Here is a 25,751-nt window from a genome sequence, read left to right on the forward strand (position 1 = left end):
TTAGATCTAACCTGAACTTGCCCTGTTTCAGTTTGAACCCATCACCCCTTGTCCTATCACTGCAGTCCCTGATGAAGAGTCCCTCTCCAGCATCCTTGTAGCCCCCTTCAGACACTGGAAGCTGCTCTGAGGTCTCCACACAGCTTCTCTTCTCCAGGCTGAACAGCCCCAGTGTTCTCAGCCTGTCTTCATACAGGGGGTCTATATCAACTACACTGACAGAGAAGTAGCTCTGTTGCCCTCGTGGTCTTGCTGGGTTACTGCTGCATTAGGACTAGCTTCCCCAAGAAAAACCCACCAGTGGAATGAAAGATTATAAATACACTGCAGGGTCAGAATGGGGCCCACTATCACCCTATTTGAAAGGTCACCCTGCTCCAGGGCTTAAAAGGACCATCCCTCATACATCAAAGTCATGATACAATAATTTGTGCCCTATAGGCAGCTTCTTGCAGAAGCCCATTGTATTTATCATTCTGTGTAACTGAAAAAGCAGTATCTTTTATTAACACCTATGAAGCTTTCAAACATCACCACTATTTTTCTCCCTCATTATGAAAGGGTTTTCTCTCTGCTCCCTGAGTGCCTTTCTATTAAGTCCACACACAAAGCTTTGGTGGCCACCTGCCACACATACACGCATCTGCCACGAGGTCTCGGAGAAGTTGCAATTTAATCTCATTAAATACTAAGTAGGAGTAAAAGAATCTTTTGAGGGCAGAAATTGCCCAATATCAAATAACCCAGCAACAACCGCTGTGGAAATTAACCTTTAGGTATAGGTTGCTTCTGCTGAGTGACTAGTTAATGAGAGTCCCCACCCGAGATGAAATACACAGCAAATGGGCTGGAAAGGCATGTCAGATCTTCCTCTCCATCCATGCATCATTATTATTTCTTCTCCTTTCTGCTCTGCCCAAGGAGAGCTGTATTGTGGCAAACAAAAGGCAACGACACAGCAACGCCGCAGCTGCAATCACCCTTCTGAGCTGGGACTCTGACTGCAGGATGGAGAGTCAGGGAGTAAATTACATGCCACAATAGAGAAGCAGCGCAGAGCAGGAGAGGGCAAAAGCAGCTGCAAACAAAAGCTCTGTGGCCTCCTGATCCTGGGTCTTCGTGTACATCAAAGCAGCAGAAAAACAGCACTGAGAGATGCTGATCACCTTGGAGATCACACAAGAGGGACACCAACCTTCTGGCTGGCCACCTCTTGCCCTGGTATCCCTCCTCTTCCCCCACGTCCAGGAAACACACAAGGACAATACCTGGAGCTCCCCCAGGGTCTCCCAGGAATGGGCTGGTACAGCATGTCCCCATCCCTTGCAGGTTCTAAACCCTGCTCTTCTGCAGCCTCATATTAGCCCTTCAACCTCAATTTCTCTCACCCCACAGAGACACTAACACATGCCAACCAGGGATGTGTGTATTAGGCAATGAATTCTGCCCTCTTAACCCCAGGAGACTGATTTTGAAAGTGACAGGTTCAGGTCAAAGGAGTGTGAGAACTGGGCCCAAAACATACAACATGCTGAGGGGTAGCAGGCCATTGGGTGAACCAGCATGGCTCTGTTAACAAGAAGGCTTTCTTGAGCACACCAGTACTGCTGACAGCCTGCAGAAAGGGACACACTTCCCATTGCCAGCATGCAACCCCTACAGACCTGCAAGTCAACACAAGCATCCTCTGAGCCACAGGTTGAACTTCTCACAGTTGCCTTCAGCACCCAGGCCCATGCACAGCCTAGTTTGGATACCTGGGAGACATTCAGATCCCAGATGCAAATAGAAGCAAGACTTGGAGATCTAAATCTGATCTAAGGCAGAAGCTCTTCCCTGTGAGGGTGCTGAGGCGCTGGCACAGGGTGCCCAGAGAAGCTGTGGCTGCCCCATCCCTGGCAGTGTTCAAGGCCAGGCTGGACACAGGGGCTCGGAGCAACCTGCTCAAGTGGAAGGTGTCCCTGTCCATGGCAGAGGGCTGGAAGATCTTGAGGTACTTTCAAATTCAAACCCTTCTGTGGGTCTGTGATCTGGATGGGTTTACTTTAAACCTGCGCACTCACACGATGACTCAATCAATGCCCTTCTGTGGTGTGGGGTTGGGGGCTTTTAATTCCCCATCTCCTGGTGAGCTCTAAAATCAAAAGGATCCCACAAAGAAGTCTCAGCATCTTCCTCCCACAGTGCATCTTTCCCTACACAGGTGCCCCCACTGCAGAGCACAGACCAGCTCCCAGTCAGAAGAGAGACTTGAAGCCCTTCACCTTGTTTATTTGCCAGCAGCAACTTTTAGAACAAGTGCTCTCTCCTGCCTTTGTTTTCTCTTATTAATAAATAATCAGAGCAGGATCTTTCCATGCAGCAGCTGTGTGGCTCCGGGCTCCAAACAGTTCTGGCACTAGGTCTGAGCAGCTGACAGCACCCACCAGCCAGCCTCTGGCTCCCCATGGCTAATGAGCTCAGGTAACTGGCCACCAGCAGCTTTCCCACCTCTGCTAGGAACCGCAGCAGCTGAACCAGGAGGCAAGGGACACGCTGCAAGGACCTCAGCCCATCTGTGTCGACACCAGCTCAGCAGTTTAGCTGGGGGAAAGAAACCTGGTGCCTTGGCCAAGCTGACAGGCAGCAAGGGCTGCGCTAGCATCGGTGAGGAGAGCCGTACCTGCAGCGCCAACAGGGACCCCCAGGGGCAGGGGACATGGGCAGACCCTCCTCCTCAGAGCCCCATAGGAGAAAAGCCCAAAGGTAAGACAGTGCAGCCAGGCCCTGCAGAGGTCACAGCAGCTTGAAACACACCAGCTCCTCCCAGCTACCAGAGGGGCTGTAGATATTCAGCAGGAACCTCCTTGCCAGTATTGCGGTTAGCGAGTGGCTCAAGCTGTGCACAAGCCTGCAGGAGGCAGAGGGGCACTGTGGGGACCATCAGTATCCTGCAATGACTGCAAGAAACTCTCCTCTACCGAAAACACTAGTGCTGAGCCAAGATGTGTGCCTGCTAGGCAGGAGGAGCAGGATGGGCCCAGGTCTCCAGTGCTGACAGACATCATCCTCTGATTAAATGTGCAAAAGTGATAGTGCAGAACCTATTATATAACTTCTCCCTCCTGCAGCACTTCTCTGCCTCATTTAATGATATTGTTGGACAGGGGGAGGTCTAATACGCTACACTACCTCATGTGAACTGGGAGAAGCATGCTGAAGGCAACAGGAGTGAGTTGTGCTAACCCGACACAGACATGCTCTGTGAAACTCCCCAAGGATGGATGAACTGTGCCACTTCCCTCTCCCCCTCTGCTATTTTGCTCTCGCCATTTTAAGTAAGTGAATAGAGCATGGATAAAATTCCCTTGGCACATTTTGGTTTACTATTCCCTTTCCTGAGCACAAGACCTTTGGATCCTTGCTCAGAAAGAACGGGCTGAACGCACCATTACTCAGCTGATTTACAGCTGAACTGGGAAATGCCCTGGGGAGGACAGCAGGATTGCCTCGGGTCAGGCACTGACACCAGGCACACATCAAGCCTGTTCAGACAGCCACACAGAGCAGACTGCTGCAAAATAACACTGCAAGATCTGTACCAGCTTTCAGACAGGGTGCTGCAGGTATTTTAAGTCACTGCCCTATACAAATGCTGTAAGATCTAGCGCAAGGCAATTATGCAAAACTGAATTCTGCACCAAGAGGGATTACAGAGGCATTCTATAAGAAGTCACTTAGTAAAAGGCAATTGCACGGAGCCAGCAAGCAGCTCAATTAAAATGACATCTCGCTAAGCTGCTCTGTGCTAGTCAGCCTGTGAATGAAGGCTCACACCAAGGGTCTGCTCTAGCAGGCTGCGCTCTTTCCAGTATCCAAGCAACACAGCAAAGCCTGCCAGCACACAGATTACAAGCAGCACCTTATTCCCAGGAGGAGGGAACCAGAGGTTAACATACATGCACACAGGGATGCTCAGCTCAGGCGCATGTGAAGACATCGGTTTGACACTCAGGAGATGGTAAGCGCATCTCTCATCTGGCACTGCCTGAGCTCGGGAAGCAAGTCACAGTGCTGGCCTCACCGTGCCTTGCATCCAGAGGGCAGTGTTGAAGATCAGATTCTCACAGGCTGAGAAAAATCAGCACACTTCCCCACAGGAAGTTACAAAGATGCCTTCCAAAAACCCACACGGGAACACCAGGATGCTCTGCACAGGCTTCATGCCAACCACTTCCAAAGCACACATCTTCAGAAGGCACGTCCAGTCAGCACTGCTACACTCTGTGTACCCAAACCTCAAGTACAGTACTTAGGTTTTATACTGCATGGGTCTTTTAAACTTTCACACATCCGTTACTGGACCAGCACCCCAGCAGACAGTCCCTGTTCTCACACAGGAGACAGCAAGTATAAGGCATAGCAAGACAGACAGGGAAAGGTATGGGACAGGTTTAAGCCTTCTCAATTTACAAACCAAACAAACCACTTTTAGCCACTAGAGAGAGATTCATCCAAATCCTGAAAGTCTGAAGAAAGCCCAGATGACACCAAAGAGCATAAACCATAACTTTCAACTGCTGCTCTTCCCCTCAAAATGAAAACGAACAAAAGTCAGGTTTGAGGCAAGCTGAACAAATCCCTCTTTCCAAAGGAAGAGGAAACAGTCAAAACTTTCAGATCAGCAAGCATACTTTCACCTGTACACCACTAATCACCCTCTGCTCATGTGGTATGTGGAATAACCAGGCCATTGCTAGAAATACAGCACCAGAAGCTACACTGCATGCAGAGCAGCATCAACTCTACCCAGGGATTACTTCCCCCATATAGTTTGGGAAACAGCCCCGACACAAGTGTAAGCACCACACATCCACTGACACCATTTCTGTTTCTGGGAGCGCATTGATTTAAGTCTCTTGCTGAGGCAAGCCCCAGGACCCACATCCCTGCAGCTGCATGCAGACCCTGTCAGCCAAAGCCACCTTCCAGACTGAGACCTGAAGCTTATCCCTGGCGTACTGGGGAGCTGAGCACAGCTGCAAGCAGCACCCAGTGCACCCCACAGACCTCCTAGTGCAGCAGGGACTAATTCTGGCCCCAAGTCTCAGACAGGACACTCTTGCTTAGCCTATGTCCCCTTCCCACCCCACAGCAGCCACCCCTTCTCATGAACCTTCTCATGAACTCAGTCCCTGGCAGTGCTCAAGGCCAGGTTGGACAGAGCCTTGGGTGACATGGTCTGCTGTGAGGCATCACTGCCCATGGCAGGGTTGGAACTGGATGATCTTAAGGTCCTTTCCAGCCCAAACCATTCTGTGATTCTATGACTGAATCCGCACTGGCCATTACCTGTGAGGCTCTGCCAAGTCTTTCACCCACGAGAGGGGGCAGCAGCAGCAAGCAAAATGCCACAGGGACATGCCAGAAGCTGATTTGCTTTGGGGTTTATTTTGGGCTGGTTTTTGGTTTAAATCAAACTGAATCACTTGTGGGACAACGTATCCAGCATATGATTATTCCTGTAACCCTGCCTTGCCCTCCTGTAGAGCTTTAGGATGATGGAGGTTGATTTATCAGTGACAGCACAAATGGGTCAGGAAGCAAGTCAGTCTCTAAATGAAAATATTGTTGGGATTTTTTCTGAGACTGAACAGGAAGCAAGCATTACGTTAAGGTAAAGCTTAAATGTTTAACTGCATGGCTTCAAACCTAAGAGTTTAGGTTAGATCTAAGGCAGAAGCTCTTCCCTGTGAGGGTGCTGAGGTGTTGGCACAGGGTGCCCAGAGAAGCTGTGGCTGCCCCATCCCTGGCAGTGTCCACGGCCAGGTTGGACGAGGCTTGGAGTAACCTGCTCTAGTGGCAGGGGTTGGAACTGGAGGAGCTTTAAGGCCCTTTCCAACGCAAACCAGTCTGTGATAATACACATACGTTTCTGCACAAAGCACAGGGCTGAGACACAAAAACTAACATGACTTTGCTGTGTAAACACTAGACAAACAGGACAGAACCTGTGTACCTCAGGTATTACCAAGCTCCAACAATAACCAGCAGCCATATACTAACAAACAAAATAGGGATTGTGTAGACAGATACTTATCTGGGCACCTTGGGTCAGATCCTGACATCACACAGATTACCAGGGCAGGAGGCTAGGTTGGCACAGGCAGAGCATGACACCTGTGGGCTGGGCATAGGACATCCAAGCTCCTACCTGTAAGCCCAGCCAATCGGGCCACTTGTTGATCAGTACCACAGCAGCTCCCTGAGCTGCTGGCTCTCACCTTTGGCTTGCAACCATCTCAAACACCACCTGGGAAGGACATACATTAAACAGCAGTGCAGTGGGAGAAGTCACAGGAGTATGAAAGGATACATCCCCAGGATAACTGCTTCAAGGCATTTGATAGGTAAAGACTCCCTGGTCATTTCTTTTGCTGTCTCCATTAACCTAGGACAGAAACAAAACCAGTTTTCAGACCTTCCAGTTAGAGCAGTTGGCAGGAAACAAAGGGTCCTCTGGTACACTGAGAGCCACAGAGATAAGAACACAGGTTCTTATTTCAGCAAGTGCAGGTGAACTTGATTCTCCTCTTCAGCAACTTGCCAGAGCCCTGTTGACTTCTGTAGGGTGACTGAAAAAGAAAAGATATTAAAAGAAAAGGGTGTTTGGCATCCCAGTGCCTTGTGGCCCCTGAAGATGGGTTGGAGGAATGCAGTCCCCTCTGCCTCTCCCAGCCACTCTGTGAGCATCACTGCAGACTGTAACACAAAGCCCTGCAGAGCTACTACACATGCCCAGGATCTTGCAAATTCACAAGGTTTAGTTACAATCCAGACTCTGCCTTCGGAGTAGAGTTACGTGACAGGGACAACACTGTGACAAGAAACAAGTACCTAATCTCAGCCCAGCTGAGAAAGCTGTCATGCCAGACTAACAACCGATCAGGTATCCCATCCCCTTCCACAGGGGCATCCTGTTCCCAAAATCCGGGAGAGTATAAAGAAATACTGGAAGGAGACTGAAAAACATTCAATCACACACACAAAAAAGCAGCTAAAAATCCAAACAAAGGATGACTTCTATTCTGAAGTCTTCCTTAACTATATCTTTCCCTGAGAAGAGCTTTGTGAACAGATCCCTACTCTAAGGAAACATCACATTAAATGATAAAAATATTCGTATTAGACAAAATGATGGAAATATGCATCCAAACCCATTAAGATCTGTTTTTTCCACTATCTAATTTCCCTACCTCATGCATTTTAAGCCTCACGCTGAGTGTAGATGGCAATACAGCTTCCACTGCTATTACAGCCTGTCACAGCTATTCCGTGTCCCATTTTTCCAAGTTGGAAATTATCTTTTCATTTGTAAACACCTGCCTTTACACTCTGCCTGCAGCACAGGAGACAGATCAGTGCTAGCCTGCATCCTCCACGCTCCCCACCAGCCACAGAAACCCCACTGCGGGAGCACGGAGCAGCACAAGAGAGGGTGCACAAGGGGGGCCCTTCATCCCCCACAGCAGCTCCTCAGTGCTGGTCATAGCAGTTGCCACTGCAAAGCCCTGTCTTCGTCCAGGGAAGTATCACGTGCAAAAGTCCCTCTCCTGCATCCTTGCAGCCCCCTTCAGACACTGGAAGCTGCTCTGAGGTCTCCACACAGCTTCTCTTCTCCAGGCTGAACAGCCCCAATATTCTCAGCCTGTCTTCAATACAGGAGGTGCTCCAGTCCCTGATCATCCTCATGGCCTCCTCTGCAGTGCTCCAGCAGCTCCATGTCATTCTCATATTGAGGACACCAGAACTGCACACAGTGCTGCAAGTGGGGTCTCACTAGAGCAGAGTAGAGGGGCAGGATCACCTCCTTCGATCTGCTGGTCACATTGCTTTTAATGCAGCCCAGCTAAACTGAAACAGGGCAAGTTCAGGTTAGATCTAAGGCAGAAGCTCTTCCCTGTGAGGCTGCTGAGGCGCTGGCACAGGGTGCCCAGAGAAGCTGTGGCTGCCCCATCCCTGGCAGTGTTCAAGGCCAGGCTGGACACAGGGGCTTGGAGCAACCTGCTCGAGTGGAAGGTGTCCCTGCCCATGGCAGGGGCTGGAACTGAATGATCTTGAGGTCCTTTTCAACCCTAATTATTCTATGATGCATGGGAGGCATCCACGAACAAGACAATCCATTGAATTCCCTGATGCCATGATTATTAATGTACATCAGAAGCTCACGTTGTAAAGCTATTTAGCTTTAAGATATTTATGTGATGGTAACCTTGGACCTGGTTGCCATGGTCCATGGGACCTCCTTGTACTTCCTCTACATCTTCTCCTCCCCACTGGCCCTGCTGCCAGTCAGCCGGCAAACACAGTAACCGTACTGAAGCTGCCTCATCACCATGTGCAGCATCAGGTCTCCTAACGCTTGCATAAGCTCACTGCTGCCATGATTTCAGGGTGTTGTCAGCATGGAGATAACATTAATGGTTCCACAGCCAGGAAAGAAGTCTTCAAAGTAATGGGTCAGAATTTTAAAATTCTATTGGAATACTGAATTATATTTAAGGCACGCAAGCCACATACAAGCTGGTTCTGAAGCAAAGCTCTCCAGGATGCTACATGGTTATTAAGACAGATTTAAATCTAACAGGAAAGGCATTTTGCTTGCTTAAAAATCATGCATGAGCACTGTGGCTGGCACTTCTGAGGCTAGCAGCAGCCCTCCCTTCCCTTCCCACAGCATCCCAGGAGAGCCAGGCTCAGAAGGGATCCCAGGCAGCCTTCCTGTCCCACCTCCTGCTCAAAGCAGGCCCGGGAGCTGCAGCTCAGTGGCCACCCAGGACGTGGCAGCTCAGAGACAGCCATGGCCGCGGGACTATGACAGTGATGAGGGTCTGTGCAAGGGGAGCATCAGTGAGGAGACAGCACCAGTGATCAGCAAACGGGCATCCACCTGCACCACAGGGCAGGTCATGCTCTCCCACATCCATCTCAAAGGGCTGGGAACACTCTGCAAATGGTTTGCTTTTATTCTGTGTTTCCAGCACAGACCACAGGGTGACCCAGCTCAACAGCCACCAAGAGCTTTTATTCCACTTCTAACAAGCTTGAAATGAAGCATGGCTTTAAACCCCATGTTTGCATTGGAAGCAGAGCCTCTGGAGAATCCCCAGGCCACCGCTCTGCCCAAGGTAGCATAAGCCAAATCTAAATCACTCCTCACAGATAATTTTCCAACCTACTTTTAACCGGTTTCACAAAGGCTTGAGAACCCACCACTTAATCCATCCTATACTTAACCTTGCATCTAAGAAGGTCCCCTAACATTCAAACTAATTCATTCCTTTTTTGCTATTTAAATCAGAAGCTATTTCTGCTATCCACAGTGGGCTCCAAGACCATTTATTACCTGTGCTCTTGCAACACACACTTCTGTCTGCAACAGGCTGGAACCTACTCTCTCCTCTGTAAACATGAGCTTCATTTTGTTTAATCCCTCCCTCTCTTACCCCACATCTTCCCCCTCAGGGTCCTGGTTTTCAGCCCTTGGGCAATGTTTGTTCCTTTCCTTTTGAACTCTCACAACTGACCCTCATTTCGCAGTCCTCCAGCTAAGCCCACAACACCACAAACAGAGCAATTTCTTCTGAATCCAGCTTTCAGGATAACTTTGTGACCAACCCAGTGTGCTGCTCCCTGTTGACCCACACTGAGTATTTTGGGGGGCTGGGGTTTTGTTGGTTGAGATTCTTTTTAAGATCAGCTCCTTCTTTGGAAAACTAGCCTTTCATTCTCCACTGAGTATTCCCACAGCTGGCTATTCCCTAAACCCCCCTCTGCATTTGCCCTTACTAATTTACCTGCTGTTTGTTCAAGCCCAGCTCTCTCCTACCCTTCAAGATCACTCTGAAACCCAATTCCACCTTGCAAAGCCTTGTCACCTTGCCCAGCCTGGACCACAAAGCCCATCTATTAGCAAACAGTACCACTGTCCGTACCATTAATGAAAAAACATTGACCTGGGACAGAGAATGCAGACCTCAACTGACAAACTCTGCTGGGCAAGAGTAAGCTATTGCTTAAGTACCACCTTCTAGGTGCTGCTTTCCACCTTATGTCCTTATGTTCAATAGTTTTATTTAGACTCAAGGACCCTGCCTTATCTGGAGGCTGCCAAAAGAAATACTATAGCAAAGAATTACCACATCCACAACCTCTCCCTGGATTGACAAAAGCTCTTATATCCTCACAGAAGGAAAGTATCAGAAACAAACTGTGCCAAATTAAATCCACAATGCCTATTATTTACCCTGAAAGTGCAGATGAACAGCCCCATCAGGGCTCCTTAATGGTTTTGAGGTTGCTTGTCAGTTCTTGAGGTGATCTAGGACAGGTGACAGAGCATCCAGCTCACCTGAAAATAACTCCTTACAAGCACTCTTTGACTTGTCCTGTCCCTCCTTTGTTTTACTCCTACCTCTCTGTCTCAGCTGGTAATCATGACCAGAAGGTCTGCATGGTTAAACTTGTGAATGAAGACTGAAGGGGAAGAGAGAGAAGAATTAATATCCAGCATCAAATCTGAGCAGGGTTCGTTTCTGGGATTTTCCTTCAATCTTTCCAGTTATCCAAAAAGATTCCATGTCTATGGCTAATGCAGTACTTTCTGCCATATGACATTGTGTAGCTGGGAACTAGCCCAAAGTCCCTCTTCTCCACAAGACTCCAGTAAGCATGGGGCAGCCCAGCTCTTCCAGTAACTCAAGGGAGACTGCTGCAGGCAAAAATAAGCATCTCGTAGCTTCCCTCTTTGTGGCATTTACACCACTGCGTGAAGTCTGCCAGGCAGAGCTCTATTGCAGACCATGGTGAACACTTCTGCCTCCAACAAACGTAGCTGCATGCTCCTCCCTTGTGATCTAAACCTTGGCAGATGGTGATGTTTTGTTGTCCATTGACTCACTTACTCAACACACAGTTCAGTGTTCTCAGGAGCCCACCTGGATTTCTTGCTTTCTGCAGTAAGAGCGGTCCCCTGGAGTTGGTTCTGCCTCTCTAGGATGACCTTGTTTCAAATGGCAGCATCTGCAGAACCATTAATTCCTTTGGCCCCCAGATTTTTCACTAAGGCACCCAACTTCATATCTAGGTTAGAAAAAGCTTCAAACCTTTTTAAGCATGCCCAAACCTAGAGGATCTCACCAGCTGGCACCCATCACACTGGAGTCACTTCAGAGATGACCAGGAGAGGTTGTCCATTACCTTCACCAGAAAGGCTCTGTCTACAGACTCCAACAGAATTCCTGTTAGTGAGATCCTCTATCACATTTTCAACAAACTTCTCCTTCCCCAGCCCCCTGCACTCACATGAGGCCCATGAACCCCCCCCCCCCAAGTTTTTCTAAGGCTCCTGCCAGTTTTATTCTTCCCAATGAAGGCAAGAGAGAAGTGAAAAGGCACCAACAGGAGATAAAACAGGAGAGCAGCTACTGCTCTCGTGATTCTTCTCAAAACCTGATTGTTTCAGTGTTAAAGGCACTTCTCCCACATGCTCAACATAGCACCATATCCGTTACGTTCTCCCTCTGTGCGAGAGAGCACCAGATGTTCAAATGCTTTCCGCAGTCTATTGTCTGCAAACGGTACGAGCCCATTTTTCTTTACAGCCCCACTAGGGTTCCTTACTAACGTGGTGTGTTGAAACAGGGTTATTTTCTGTCCCCCCTTTACTGTTCTTTGGTTGCATCGCTCCCACGTGACTGCTTCTATAATACTCTTTTATTACAATTGATTACCCATTATATTTGCAGTCACTGAATGTGTCTGCATCTTCACAGAGCGGCTTCTGAGCTGTGTTACAGCTCCTCAAAGCCCCCAGACATCAGGTTTTGCTTCAGAGGTCCCACTGACCAGTTGGCACTGGAGGGAGCAGCACAACACTGCATCTATCTACACCCTCCCTAGATACTCTGTGGGGGACAAAGATATTTGTTCCTTGTGGTTCATGCCTGCATGCTAGAACAGAAGCTTGCAGGGGGCTTATTGCTCCTTGTAAAGCCAGTAATGAAAGCTCGTTGGTATTGAATTCACATTCATTAGTGAAATACAGGTTTTTTCCCCCCCTCTTAAAGCTCTTACATGATCTAAGCTTGGAAGTAAAGAACGCTCATTTCAGTTAAAGGCACCATTTCTTTATCAAGCCACTTGTACTGTAACATAGGTTCTGCCAGCAGAATCCTGTACGGGGAAAGGAAAACCAGCCCCATCAGGGTCTGAAACACTCAAATGCGGAGCTGAACTCCACAGGGGGCCCTTTACCTACCTACTGCAAAAGGGCACATTACTAAGCCTATGTGAAGGACACCACCCTGGGTCAGGATACCTGCATTCTCTATTAGCAAATCACTCCTATGGTGGATGTAGCTACACCTGCAAATCCAGGGTTTGCGCAAATACAACAAACTCAGCCAAGGTTAAACACAGACATGCTTTCAGACACAGCTTGTCAGTACAGCAGGAACACCACACACAGTTTGCAGGATCCCATCTCTACCACCCTGCCTCACACTGCTACAACCAACACAAGCCTCACACTTTCAAAAGCATTATCTGTAGTCTAGACAAGCCCACAGGGTGTCTGGCAGCCCAGAAGCAGGTTGATAGCTAACAGTGACTTCTCCTTAAGAGAGACTGTAAATACTGCATTGAAGTAAGCCCGTGCCTCTTAACATTGTAAGTTCCTACAGATAACTTGCGCCCTTCCTTCCAAGCGCAGCCAAGCATTTTGATTTTCTCATGCATCACAGCAATGCTGACAGTCAATCTCTAATATCCAGACCTCACGCCATAATAGAAAAGCTCATTAATATGCCCCAGCTGCTTTAAGACACTTTTGCATGGATTTATGAATATTCAATTTTCATCTAGTGCTCAGTTTCTTTGTGTCCGGCCACTGCTCTCTCGAAGAGAGGATGCCAAAGATCCTGCAATATTTTCTTCAGCTTTGAGCTGTTGTATTATAAGAAATAGGTTTAATACCAATAAATCACAGCTCTGGGAACAGCCTCAGCTTTAAGAGCAACTGGAGGCGCTCAGCATCTTGCCTGATTAACTTGCAAATACAAACTGTGTCTTGGAGCAAGCGAGGCCTTTCACGTCACAGAAAGCTGCTCAGAGAAGCGCTTGTCACCTCATACAAGGCGCCTGTTGTCACCACGCTGGAAGCAGATTCCTTACAAAGAGGAACACCTCTCCCAGAAAAACACACTGGCAGGTGTGGATGACTTTCCAGCTCTGATGGAAACTGGCCTGGCAGCAGAACAAATTGCCAAGGACAACTGCAAGAGAAGGTATGCTCAGATGGCATGAACACAAGCCACACAGCCCCATGAAGGAATAACATCCCTCAAGGGAGACCTTCCTGCTCTCTACAACTCCCTGACAAGAGGGAGTAGTGAGGTGGGGTCAGTCTCTGCTCCCAAGGAACAAGGGATGGGACAAGAAGAACCGGCCTCAAGCTGCCCCAGGGCAGGTTTAGATGGAGCTGAGGAACAATTCCTTCCCCAGAGGGTGCTCAGGCATTGGAACAGGCTGCCCAGGGCAGGGCTGCAGTCACCGTCCCTGCAAGTGTTCACACACTGTGGAGACGAGGCCTCAGTGCCATGGGTCAGTGGTGGCCTGGGCAGGGCTGGGGAATGGTTGGACTGGATGGGCTTAAAGGGCTTTTCCAACCTGGCTGATTCTATGCTTGCCTTCAGGGACACCCAACTTTAACAAGGCAATCAACGTGTTATTCCCCTTCCTAAAGTTAGGCAAATGCTCAAGCCCCACTGCAGTACAACAGGATCTGGGCAGCTAAGATGCTCCTAACAGCTCCATTGCTCCTAGCACCTGTCCATCAGGTCAAGGAGCAAAGCAGCACATGTCTTCGGATGTATCACCATGCAAGTCCAGCATATACCAGGTACAGGGGTAAGACCATTTCCCAAGGCACTCTCCTTAACTCCACAGAACTCCTGACACCACATACCAAGTCATCCACAGAAGTCCTAACAGCAACAGGACAAGGAGAGAAGACACGAGTCCCGAAGCAAACACTGAGGCAGGCAGGCAGAGGAAACAGCACCACTTCAGAGAGGATCTAAAAAGCCACGGGTACATCTGCAGCTGTGAGTGCTATACTGGTTCCCTTCCAGGAAAGAGTAGTGTCCTCACAAGCCAGGCTTTTATCCAGCCCAGGAGGATGCTGACCTTTCAAGTGGTGAGTGCTGAGCGCAATTCATGTTCATCCTCCACCTCCCGGGGAAAAAGTAATGGGAATCAGTTTAAGCTTCTGTAAACCCATCTATCATTTAAGGCACAAGACTTCTTGTAAGCTAGCTCCACCAGTGCAGCGAGTACGACACAGAGAAAGGAAGTGGGAAAGACAGCAAGATGGAAACCTGAAGTGCAGAGCTGGGCTGGGAACTGGAATTTACAGTGAGGGAGCATTAGATTAATGACAGACAGCTCAGGAGAGCTGGGTACACGTGGCAGGGAAGGGATGGGATCCACAGGGACCTTGACACACTTGAGAGGTGGCCAATGCCAACCTCATGAAGTTCAACAAGGCCAAGTACAAGATCCCGCACCTGGGTCAGGGCGATCTCAAGCACAAACACAGGCTGGGCACAGAACGGATTGAGAGCAGCCACGAGGAGGAGGACTTGGGGGTGTTGGCTGGTGAGAAGCTCAACACGGCCCAGCTCAAGTTTCTGCGCTTGAGCCCAGAAACCACACGTGTGCTAGGCTGCATCAAAAGCAGCATCACCAGCGGGTCGAGGGAGGGGACTGTTCTCTCTATTCTGCTCTCATGAGACTCCACCGGCAGCACTGGCTGCAGTTCTGGTGTCCTCAGCATAAGGACATGGAGCTCTTGGGGCAACTCCAGAGGAGGCCACAGAGATGCTGCGAGGGCTGGAGCAGCTCTGCTCTGGAGCCAGGCTGGGTCAGCCTGGGGAAGAGAAGGCTCCTGAAGGGGAGACCTCAGAGCAGCTCCAGTGCCTGAAGGGGCTGCGGGAAACCGGGAGAGGGGCTTTGGACAACGGCCTGTAGGGACAGGCCAAGGGGAATGGCTTTAACCTGCCCAAGGGGAGACCAAGATGAGCTCTTAGGCAGAAGCTCTTCCCTGTGAGGGTGCTGAGGCGCTGGCACAGGGTGCCCAGAGAAGCTGTGGCTGCCCCATCCCTGGCAGTGTTCAAGGCCAGGTTGGACACAGGGGCTTGGAGCAAGCTGCTCTAGTGGAAGGTGTCCCTGCCCGTGGCAGGGGGTTGGAACTGGACGCGCTTTAAGATCTCTTCCAACACAAATCGCTCTATGACTCTAAGCATTGCTAAGATTTATATGATCCATTGTGATTCTCCAGGGGAAAGGACTGCATCCAAGATGTCAAAATTCCTGCAGTACTTTGCGTGGCTGATCTCTTCCTACCATCAGCAAAGGGCATTACAGCACAATCAGAATATCAGGACTTACATAGCCTCCACAAAACCAGCCCAGCCCTCCCAGCCCAACACCAGCAAGCAAGAACTGGGTTTGGCCCTGCCAGAGGAGCCGTGGCACGGAGGAGACAGCCCTCTCAAGCCATGGTGCTATAGTGCTTAAATGCTCAAGGTGATGAGCTGGAGTGAGGTGGGACAAGGGCGCTCAGCCACTACCACAGACACTTACCCACTTAGAGGTCTGGTTTTTCTAATCTCAAAGAACTGTGTTCCTGTGTGATTGTATCTGAATTTTGTCAGTTAAAGGAAAGTAACTTGAACAGTCAAACAACGAAAGAGCAATGCTCACAAGTTCTGATTTCCTCTTGAAATGTGAAACAAGCAGTAAAAGACATTGATTCTAAGAACCGAAAACCTGACATGTGAAATAAAGCAATTATTCATTTGTCTTTCCATACAACATTAACTGGCATTAGGTGGAGTCAAGCAAAAAGGTTGTTTGTCTGAGACAACACTTAAATCTGGCACTTCAGGGTCCCACTAAATATTAGGTTGCAAGTTTGAAACATAAAATCTCAAATTTAGGTGAGAGAAAGCTTTTATAGTCTACTCAAACCAATCAGAATAACTTATGGTCTGAAAGAACCTATTTCCTTTATAAGATTTTATAACTCCATCAGCCACACAGCTCATGTATGACCTGTAAACCAAAAGCACAGCAGGCACATCCATTTACACCTAGGAATTATAAATCATTGTCTATACCGTGCACTTGAAATGGAAATAACCAGCCAAGTGCAACTCCAGAACATTAGTTAACACTATGAGCATAGGAGAAAAGTTCATTACAGAGGATGCCAGCAGTCACCCATGAACCAAACCTCAGCACCACTTGACTAGGAGTGCAAGCTACCATGCAGTGTAGCATCAACAAAAGCAGCCCCTTCCCTGCTCCTTGAGCAGAGCTGCTCAAGTAGTAACAGAATCATAGAATGGTTTGGGTTGGAAGGGACCTTAAAGCTCATCCAGTTCTAACCTCCTGCCACTGGCAGGGACACCTCACACTAGAGCAGGTTGCTCCAAGCCCCTGTGTCCAACCTGGCCTTGAACGCTGCCAGGGATGGGGCAGCCACAGCTTCCCTGGGCACCCTGTGCCAGCGCCTCAGCACCCTCACAGGGAAGAGCTTCTGCCTTAGATCTAACCTGAACTTGCCCTGTTTATCAGATCAGGAAACTGATCTGGCCGGTAAAAACATGACAAAAACACCATCTCCACCTCAAAAAAAAAATAATTACAAATAAATAAAAATCCCATCACCCAGGCACTTTTGCAAGGTTATTTTTCCAGCGAATCTGTTCCCAGCCTATTTCCCAACATCCCCACAAGAATATTCCCACCAGTAAAACAGTGGTGGTGATACCAGGCCAGAAACAGGTGACCTCATGGAGGCAAAGGGTACCCAGCCCAGCTGCTGGCTGCATAACCATGGCCTGAATAAAAACCCCAGCTCACACCAGGATGCTCTGAAGCGATTACAGTCAGAGTTCTCCAGAAAGGAGGCTTTCCCTCCAAACCCTAACTCATGAAGTCCTTTCAGAGTGCAATGAACACAGCATACAGCTTCTTTTAGCCACCAAAGGAAGCCCAGACCCCGTTTCTGCAGCCCACTCTGAATCTCTTCTGAACACTGATGCAAACCCCGTGCCTAAGGCCTGCTCCTGCTACGTGGCAGAGTGAAGGATTCCAAAACCATCCCCTAGGCAGCTGCTGCAGCTCCAGCCCCTGCTGTCGCCTTGATCCCAACCACTACTCCCCAGCAGGCTGCTATTTTTGGATGCTCTTCCAGCTGCCACCCATATCCCTTCTTAATCCTTACCAGGGCTTGACATTCATTCCTCATCCCCCTGCTTCCCCACACACACACACACACACACACACACATCAAATGGCAGTTTAGAAAAAAGGGAAACAAGGACAAGAGGAAACGGCCTCAAGCTGCCCCAGGGCAGGTTTAGATGGAGCTGAGGAACAATTCCTTCCCCAGAGGGTGCTCAGGCATTGGAACAGGCTGCCCAGGGCAGGGCTGCAGTCACCGTCCCTGCAGGTGTTCACACTGTGGAGACGAGGCCTCAGTGCCATGGGTCAGTGGTGGCCTTGGCAGCGCTGGGGAACGGTTGGACTGGATGAGCTTAAAGGGCTTTTCCAACCTGGCTGATTCTATGATTCTGTGAAAACAGAGGGAAGAGCAGCATCTGGGCCGGCAACTGCCTCCTCCAATATTATCTGCCAGCAATGAACACAGTCAGGTTTTAGGCATAGGGCAAACAGATGCGTACACCTCTGATGAGCCCCCAAGCAAGACTCGACATTGGGAAGGGGGGATTGCTTTGGTCAGTTCCTGTGTCACAGGCAAGCCTGCCCACCTCATGGCTAGGGCTTGTGCTCCCCACCCCAATGACAAGCACTCCCTGCAAGCTCAGCACGCAGGCAGCCCTCAGGGGCTGCCAGGGCAGAGGCACGAAGGGTTTGTCACAACACCACCTCTCCTTTAGTTGCTTTACGACAAGATGCCACATTATGCTTCCAGGATCATAACATCCTCATAAACCAGCTTCACAAAGTGTATCTACTCCCACCAGCCTCAATTCAGTTAAATTCTTCAGCATCATTTAAAGTTAATTACATCGCCCAAAGAATTGCTGTGACAAGCTCACTGCTTCAGGTGCTAAAACAAATCCTGAGGCATCCTCCCACCCCTAAATGATCCCCAAGCTCTAGCAATCAGCAAAGTCCCCGTTAATTCATGCCGGACACAAGCCAGCCTTATCTCTGGAGACCGCATGCTGGAGAAGGATACTGCAGCATCTTCATGTAGGTCTGTATTGCCTGGAGCCATTCTGGGATTGACATGGAGAGCTTGTAGTTTGGCACCGGCGGCACTGAGGGCTGGACACAAAAGAGAAGATAAAGAGGTTAGACAGTAGCTGCTCCCCGCAGAGCAGGTAAGTGATTTACTTGGGCAGCGGCATGTGCTTCCTGCGACGCAATGCAGCAGCACAGATGGCTTAAACCCCGTGTGAACTCAAGCATCCTGCTGACAACAGGGGCTGCCCATGCACCACAGCCAGCCCCATCCCTGCCACCACTGAGGGACCAGGGCAAGTCCCAACCGCATCCCCCGAACACACCCTACACGGGCCAGCCGGCCGGCGCAGGAGGCCGATGCTTCCCATGTCCCCCCTCTGGCACAGGACAATGTGGATGAGCAGAGTCCCAGGCGCTGGCTCTGCTGTCCTCCCTCCCCCAGGACCTTTCAAGTCTAATTCCTGGCTTCCTCGATCACGAGAGAAAGATAAAAGGAGACAAGGATCCCGGGCTGCATAATTCCCCATCTGCTCCATGTCAGCGGCACGCTCGCTGGGCAGGGCACATGTTGGACCCAGAGCACCGCCTGGGACCCAGATATTTAATGATATTAAGACACTTAAAGATATAGATGGGCAACGTAATGGGATTTTTCCCAAATCCCATCAGACATCTGCTTGTGCCTAAGCACTTTAAGAAGCCCTCCACCCATGCTTAATCCCCACAGCTACGTGGCTCCTGAGCCTGTAACCACGCAGGAAGGGGGCACGGCCTTGTCACAAGTCCCCTTAATTTTAGGGAGGAGACTGTAAAACATGGGGCCAGCAGACGTTACAGCGGGTAGTGTGGCTAAAGAGATGTTAGGACAATCCCCACAGACACTGTGGGGGAAGCAGTTTATGTAAACATTAATGCAGACCCGAATTCAGGAACCAGGAAGTCAGGCAGCCATGACACAAGGCACAAAGGAAAGCGCGCAGGGTGCGTGGGGACACGACGTCCTCACACCACTTTGAGTGTCAAAGGGAGGTATCGGTGTTCTGAACACCCTTCAAGTCAGCGATTACAGGTGGGAAAAGGAAGCTCGGGCAGTTTGGGGCTGTCTGCACCACACAGGTTTTCCTCCCTGGCTCCACTACGGTGGAGGGATTGTGTGTTTGCTGTCGGAGAGCAAGCACTGGTAATCCCAAGACAACCAAAACCCAGCATTCACTACATGTAGCTAGTTACTGCAATCAATAGCAAGTACACCTCAGAGAAAGGGGAAAACGCAAACTACAGACTCCTCCATCACTGCTGCACAGAAATGGACTGCCAGTGGCAAGCAGATGGGCAGCCTCCAGCTCACGGCCGCCATGCCCAGCGCTACATGGGAGACACCCGGCCCACAGGCCTTGCTCAGGCCTCTTTAGCACTTCTTCATCACCATCTCCACACCCAAGCTTCCCATTCCCAACTCCTCACTTCCACAAGTTCCTTCTGGCCCCTTTGGTCTGGGTGAACTATTGCCCTGTCCCTCCTGGCACTAGGGCAGGCCAGCAAGAGGCTGAAAGGGGGAACGGAGGCCGGCCCCTCAAACCCTCCCAGAGGAGTCATGTCTGCTCCGATAGGAACACTCCTTTTCTTCACAGGTAAGGACGTTCCAAGGCAATGGGAGTGCCAGCCAGCGAGAGGCCTGGAGGCTGCAGTGTCACTGGGGGGACATAACATAGAGGGAGGCTCCTGCCCTCACCTGGCTTTGGGGCAGACACAGCCCTTGATGGAACACACAGGGGCCACCCTCGCCATGGTGGTTGGGTTTGGACATCCAGGCGAGGTGCCTTCCGTCTCCAAGGCGGAGGATGATTGTGTTGGTTGCTGGAGCATGCTTGGGAAGAACATTGGGGCTGTTCAGCCTGGAGAAGCTGTGTGGAGACCTCAGAGCAGCTTCCCGGGTCTGAAGGGGGCTACAAGGGTGCTGGAGAGGGACTCTTCATCAGGGACTGCAGCAATAGGACAAGGGGTGATGGGTTCAAACTGAAACAGGGCAAGCTCAGGTTAGATGTAAGGCAGAAGCTCTTCCCTGTGAGGGTGCTGAGGCACTGGAACAGTCTGCCCAGAGAAGTGGTAAATGCTCCATCCCTGGCAGTGTTCAAGGCCAGGTTGGATGGAGTCTTGGGCAACCTGCTCTAGTGTAAGGCATCTCTGCCCGTGGCAGGGGGTTGGAACTGGATGAGCTTTAAGGTCCATTCCAACCCAAACCAATCTGTGATTTTGGGATTAACCACGGTTTTCCCTACAGCTGATGCATATCCCATCACCGGTCTGTTAGGCCAGGCGGTCCAAGCCCCTCTAGATCTCAGGCAATGGGGCAGAAGCAGCCACCAGTCTTCCCCTGCGCACTGCTCTCCTCTTTCCAGGCCAGACAGGAAGTACACAGCATGGTCCTACCAGCCAGGACAGGCCACCCACCGCTCCCACTGCCTCCAAACACAAACCCCATTTCCCACCTTCCCCCCGCCCCCCCAGTTCCTTGCCCTGGCTGCAGGAGCAGCAGCCCTGGGCACCCAGCACAGAGCAGAAGCCTGGGCATCCACAAGCTCAGGACAGCACAATGCTGCTGCTGCTGCTGCCGAGGCTGCAGATACCGGTGTGCATCCCAGCACAGCAGCCAGGAGCTGCCAAGAGGAAACGCAGACACAGCACTACAGAACAAGTGAGATTCAGAGACCAGGCAGAGGGAAGACCTTGAACCTGTATCAGGATTTCAAGCAGCAGCAGCTCCAGAGACAGCAGAGCTGCTGCAGTGCAAAACCTCATGTCAGAGCTGGAGGCTGTCGTCCTATAGCCAGAAACCCCATAGTCTCAGTTCACCGCAGACATCCTTTGTCAAAGTCATCCTGCTCAACTCTGATCCGTCTCATTTAATGACCAGAGAGTCATTTTCTGCCAGCTCGCCTTCCAAGTACACTGCTACTCAGCACGGACAAAGCTGGTAGGCTAGACCTGGTCTGAGCTTCATTGAGATCTACAAGCATCTTGTAAAGGATCACACAGCCCTTCCAGACACAAGCTTGCACCCTTCCCAGAGCATAAGCCAAAAGTCAGAGGTGGAGGGTGTAACCAAAGGACCCCACAGGTCCAAAAACTGACCCACCCCCCCTTGCAGACAAGGAAGTATCCCAAGAGAGATGCACCCTGCAGTTTGCATTTGTTCCAGTAAGGACAACCTCATCAACGCACTAAGCAGCCACTTACCATCCTGCGTGTACAATCACCGAGACTAATACCAAGGTGATTAGAGCAAGCAAGTGGAGCTTCCTGGGGAGGGGATGAAAACTCTCTCCCATCACCAGGGATTAAGGACAGATCAGAGGCAAAAATGGAGCAGTTGCAGGCACCACTCACTCAGCCTCCACCAACTACCAGTGCAAGCAGATTACAAACATCTTCTGGCAGGCACAAGCTTCTCTCCTCACTCCCAATCAGGTCTTCTGAAGAGTGCCACATACCCAGTTAAAAAAGGCGGTACCATCATTTAAGGAACAACTCCCCGTCACATTCCTACTCTGACCCAGAAGTTACCATTGCATTAGGAACCTGCTACCCTTCAGTAGCAAACAAACCTGCTCCCAGCCTCAATTTGCTCACCTGAGCTCTGTTGGCCTATAATAAGGGCAAACTACTCTCCAGCCCCAGAGGTCTCAGGCTTCTCCAGCAGGAGCTCATCAGTCAGGGGGGATACCAGGTCCTTCTGCCCTTGAAGAAGTTAATCACAGCCCACTGGAGCCACTGGCATCTCTCACCAGATGCTTTGTCAGTCACTAGGGGTATCATCAGTAAAAGTTACATGCTTTGGAGATGGGAAGGAAGTCAAGCCCAGCACATTCTTTTCTGTCTCTTAACACCAAACAGATCTACAGGCCATTTGGTACAGTGTAAGCTGGTCATACTGCTGAAACAGGAAATTCTGTCCTCTCCCTACCCCTTCATTTCTACCCCAAGCACTTGTGCAAGTATGAGATAAACCACATCAAGGAACTGCAAACAAACCCAGTGTAAACAGATTATTCTTTGAGTGGATGCGTTCCCCCATCCAAACAAAGGCTTGTGCCGGCATGAGGGAAGCAGGGCAACAGAGAGAGATTGCACTTAGGCAGAACTAAAACACTGCAGAAGGGAGATGAAAGGCCTTTTCAGCTTGCATCTTCTTTGACAAGCTCCCTCACAACACAGCCCTACTTAACACACTTCCAGCTTCTCTGTGCACAGAGTATTTCCCTTCCGCGCCACGTAAAGAACAAGCACACATAGCACTGACAACCTGGACCACAACACCACCAGCCCAAACACCTCACCCCAGCACGCAGAGAGAGTAGGGTATGAATCAAAGCCGACTTCAGTGGTCAGCTCAGATTAATGCCGCTTGGTGGGAGGAGCGGATCGAGCTCAAAGTCTGCCAAAGCCAACAGCCTTAAAGACATTGTGAGCAGTAATGTGGCGCAGTGGTGGGAAGCCTTGGAACATCAGCAGGCAACAGCATTTTATTTGTTGGCTGGAGGAAAAAAGGTTTGGGTCAGGCAGAGCTGTTTGGAGCTTGTACAGAAGAACACAGAAGACAAAAGCATTTGGAATTTTTCCACGTACTGGAAATGAAACGCCTGAGTTTTAAATCCGTTATTACGGTTCAGGAGCAAAGCTGCGTTTTAGGAAATGCCCGTGTCCTAAAGAGCTGAGGAAAGGTGCTTCAAATTGCACAAAACGCTTCATTCAGACCTTGAAGATTTCTTTTAACTCGTTTCCCGCTTTCTCCTCCCCAAGATAAAAAGGGATAATAATTCTTTCCTCCTAGTTTCCCAAGACACCAACTCCAGCTCTGAAGCATCCCGCAGCACATGTCCCCGTGCCCTACATGCTCTTTAAAGCTGGATGCTCCAGCCTTCCCCTTGCCGCCGCTTGCAGCGGGCAGGGGATGTGACGCCTCACACCCTCCCTCCCTGCCCCTCGGCACCCCCAGACCGCTGCGCCGCGCCATGCCCAGCTCTGGGCTCTTTCTTTGAGCAGGGGACCAGGGGCTTCGCCTTACCCGAGCCAGGCGGGCGGCGCTCCGGATGGCCGCTGCCACGGCGCCGCCGTCGGGGTGCACCCGCTCCACGTGGCCCCACATCCGCTCCCAGGTCTGCCCGTCCATGGGGAAGCCGCTCTTGTTCACCAGGAAGAGGGACCCGCCGTCCCGCTGCTGCTCCTGCTCCTCCTCCTCCGAGCCGCCGCCGCCGCCCGCCGCCCGCGGCTGGGCGCTCCGCGACCGGCCCCCGTCCTTGCCGGCCGCCGCACGCCGGGTCCTCCCGGCACCGCCGCCGACCGCCGCCGCGCCCGTCATGGCCCCACGGCCATGCCCGAGCCCGGGGACCACTGTCGGGAGGCGGCCCGCTGCCTCGCCGCCGCCCGAGCCCTCTCCCTGTATTATTTATATATATCTGTATCTGTGTGCTTATTATGTGCGTCCAGAGGAAGCTGGGCTCTGCGCCGGCCTCCCCCTAACAGCGGGCACCCTCCCGCCCCGCCTCACCTCACCTCACCTCACCGCGGCTGCTTCGCCCCGGGCGGCCCGGCCCGGCCCCTCTCGCCCCGGTCCCGGGCGCGCCCCGCGCCGCGGTCCATGCCACCGCGTTACCACGCTACCGGCCGTCCGCCCGCCCTCGGCGCGCTCCTATTGGCGGCGGCAACAAAGAGGGGCGGGGCTCGGAGGGCGGGACGAGCCGTGACTGGCGAAGGCGCTGGCTGGAGGCGCCCCCTGCCGGGCGGCGCAGAGTGAATACCTTCGCCAGCCGCCGCCGCCCGGCTTGGTGAGGTCTTCATTGAATTCTTCATGAGAGAGAAGGGGTTCCGTTCCTCCGCACAGGGCTGGAAACGTCACTGTCAGCCACTGGGAGTCACGGTGAAAGCAGCCAGCTCACAGCTTGAAGGCGAGGGCCGGTAGAGGAAGGCTGAGTGGAGAGAAGGATGAGTGGCTGCCCGCAGCCTCCCTTGGCGGTGCACAGCACGGTGCTTGTCTTGTCCTCCAAGGGAATACTTCCCACTCCAGCAGTAGGAGCACCACATGCCCAGCCCCTGGGTAGGGGCTGAGGCAGTCTTAGTGTGGCCTTTCTCCTTTCTCAGCTGCCACACACACTGCCAGAGGCTGAGTTGATGGGTCCATGACTCGGGGCACAGCCCAGTACTCAGGGGTACGCACAGCAGCCGTGTTCTCCTGCTTCCACCCCTGCAGCAGCCAGAGGTACCGGCCTCACGCATCCACATGCGCCTGCTAACACCACAGAAACAACAGCGTCTGATCTTCCCATGCCCTGTGTGAAGGAGCTGTGGATGAGAGCACCAGGGAACCCCTCTCTCCTCCAGCTACCGGTGGCCTCGCAGCTCCTCCTGGCCAGTGACTCTGTGGCTGCTGCTGCCATCTCCACCTCTCAGCTCCATCGCCGATGCTTATTTCCATGCTTGGCAGGGATCTTTTAGCTCTCTCTATCACGCAGAACACCGTCAACCTCATACAGCTCCTAGAGCTGGAGGTGACTCCCCAGCAGAAATAATAGCCTGAAAAATGTCATTCCCATCCCCTGCCCATGCACTTGGATCCCGCTGCCACTCTGAATCTCTCCTGATCCCAGCCAGGCTGGACGAGTACCTGTGCACCTCCTCTGCACAGGTTCTGTGCGCTGATTTTCATCTCTTGCCGTAAATAGATCACTCCAGTGCCCTAATCAGCTTCCTGAAGGCTCTCGGGAGCCGCAGGTGTATGTTGAGTTGCTAATCATTCTCTGCAGGAGCTGATGTCTCTGTGAGTCCCACCAGTAATCTTCCCTGCCACATCCTGGCCACATGGCTCAGCTGAATCTCATCAGGTTTAATGTAAGGAAGGCCACTGAGTTCCACCAACTAATGAAAACCAAGGGCTTTGCCTTATGCAGCTTGCCCAGTCTCAGCTTTCACCCCCTGAGTTGAACGTGGGGGCTCAGTGTGTAAACGGCAACACAGTCGGGGGGGGGGGGGGGGGGGGGGAGGCAAGGTCAGAGTGGATTTAGAGCTGCTGTGAAGCCTTCACCCTCTCCTCTATGTCCTGCATTTCCCCAGTGATCAGCCAAAGACTGCAGCTGGAGGGCAAATGTGTCCCCATGCTGGCCAGAGGTGCCTCATATCCCCTCGCCGGGTTTTGGAGCAGGATCCCAAGGGAAGCACAGTCTCTCTCCCCTTCTGGAGTGCAGATGAGGCTGCACATCAGCAAGATGTGAGAGCACCGAGATGAGCTCCAGATGGGAGCTGATGAAGCAGAGACCCAGAAAGGCTGCAGATGGCTGCAGCCACGGAGCAGAAGGCTCTTGAGGAGCAGAGGGAGGCTCAGGCAAGGCAGTGCAAGGGAAGAGAGGCTGGCAAAGTCTGCAAGTTCTGTGGTGCAG

At 51.3% G+C, this 25,751-nt stretch overlaps 1 protein-coding gene across 1 annotated transcript in view; it reads right to left on the minus strand.

Moving 5' to 3' along the window:
• The window catches only part of VASH2 (vasohibin 2), a 36,914-nt gene extending 13,133 nt beyond the window's left edge, over nucleotides 1-23,781 (minus strand). The window contains exons 1-4 of the mRNA XM_062637084.1: nucleotides 23,387-23,781; nucleotides 18,314-18,402; nucleotides 15,685-15,741; nucleotides 6,356-6,430 (exon numbers count right to left, since the gene is read on the minus strand). Coding sequence (XP_062493068.1) covers nucleotides 6,356-6,430; nucleotides 15,685-15,741; nucleotides 18,314-18,402; nucleotides 23,387-23,680 — 515 coding nt within the window. The 5' untranslated portion in view covers nucleotides 23,681-23,781. The remainder of the gene's footprint in view (nucleotides 1-6,355; nucleotides 6,431-15,684; nucleotides 15,742-18,313; nucleotides 18,403-23,386) is intronic.
• Between the last annotated feature and the right edge of the window lie 1,970 nt (nucleotides 23,782-25,751).

Source organism: Pezoporus occidentalis, unplaced genomic scaffold, assembly GCF_034315485.1.
Source record: "Pezoporus occidentalis ecotype Australia unplaced genomic scaffold, CSIRO_AGI_Poc_V1 ctg50, whole genome shotgun sequence".
In the NCBI taxonomy this organism is placed as follows: Eukaryota; Metazoa; Chordata; class Aves; order Psittaciformes; family Psittacidae; genus Pezoporus; species Pezoporus occidentalis.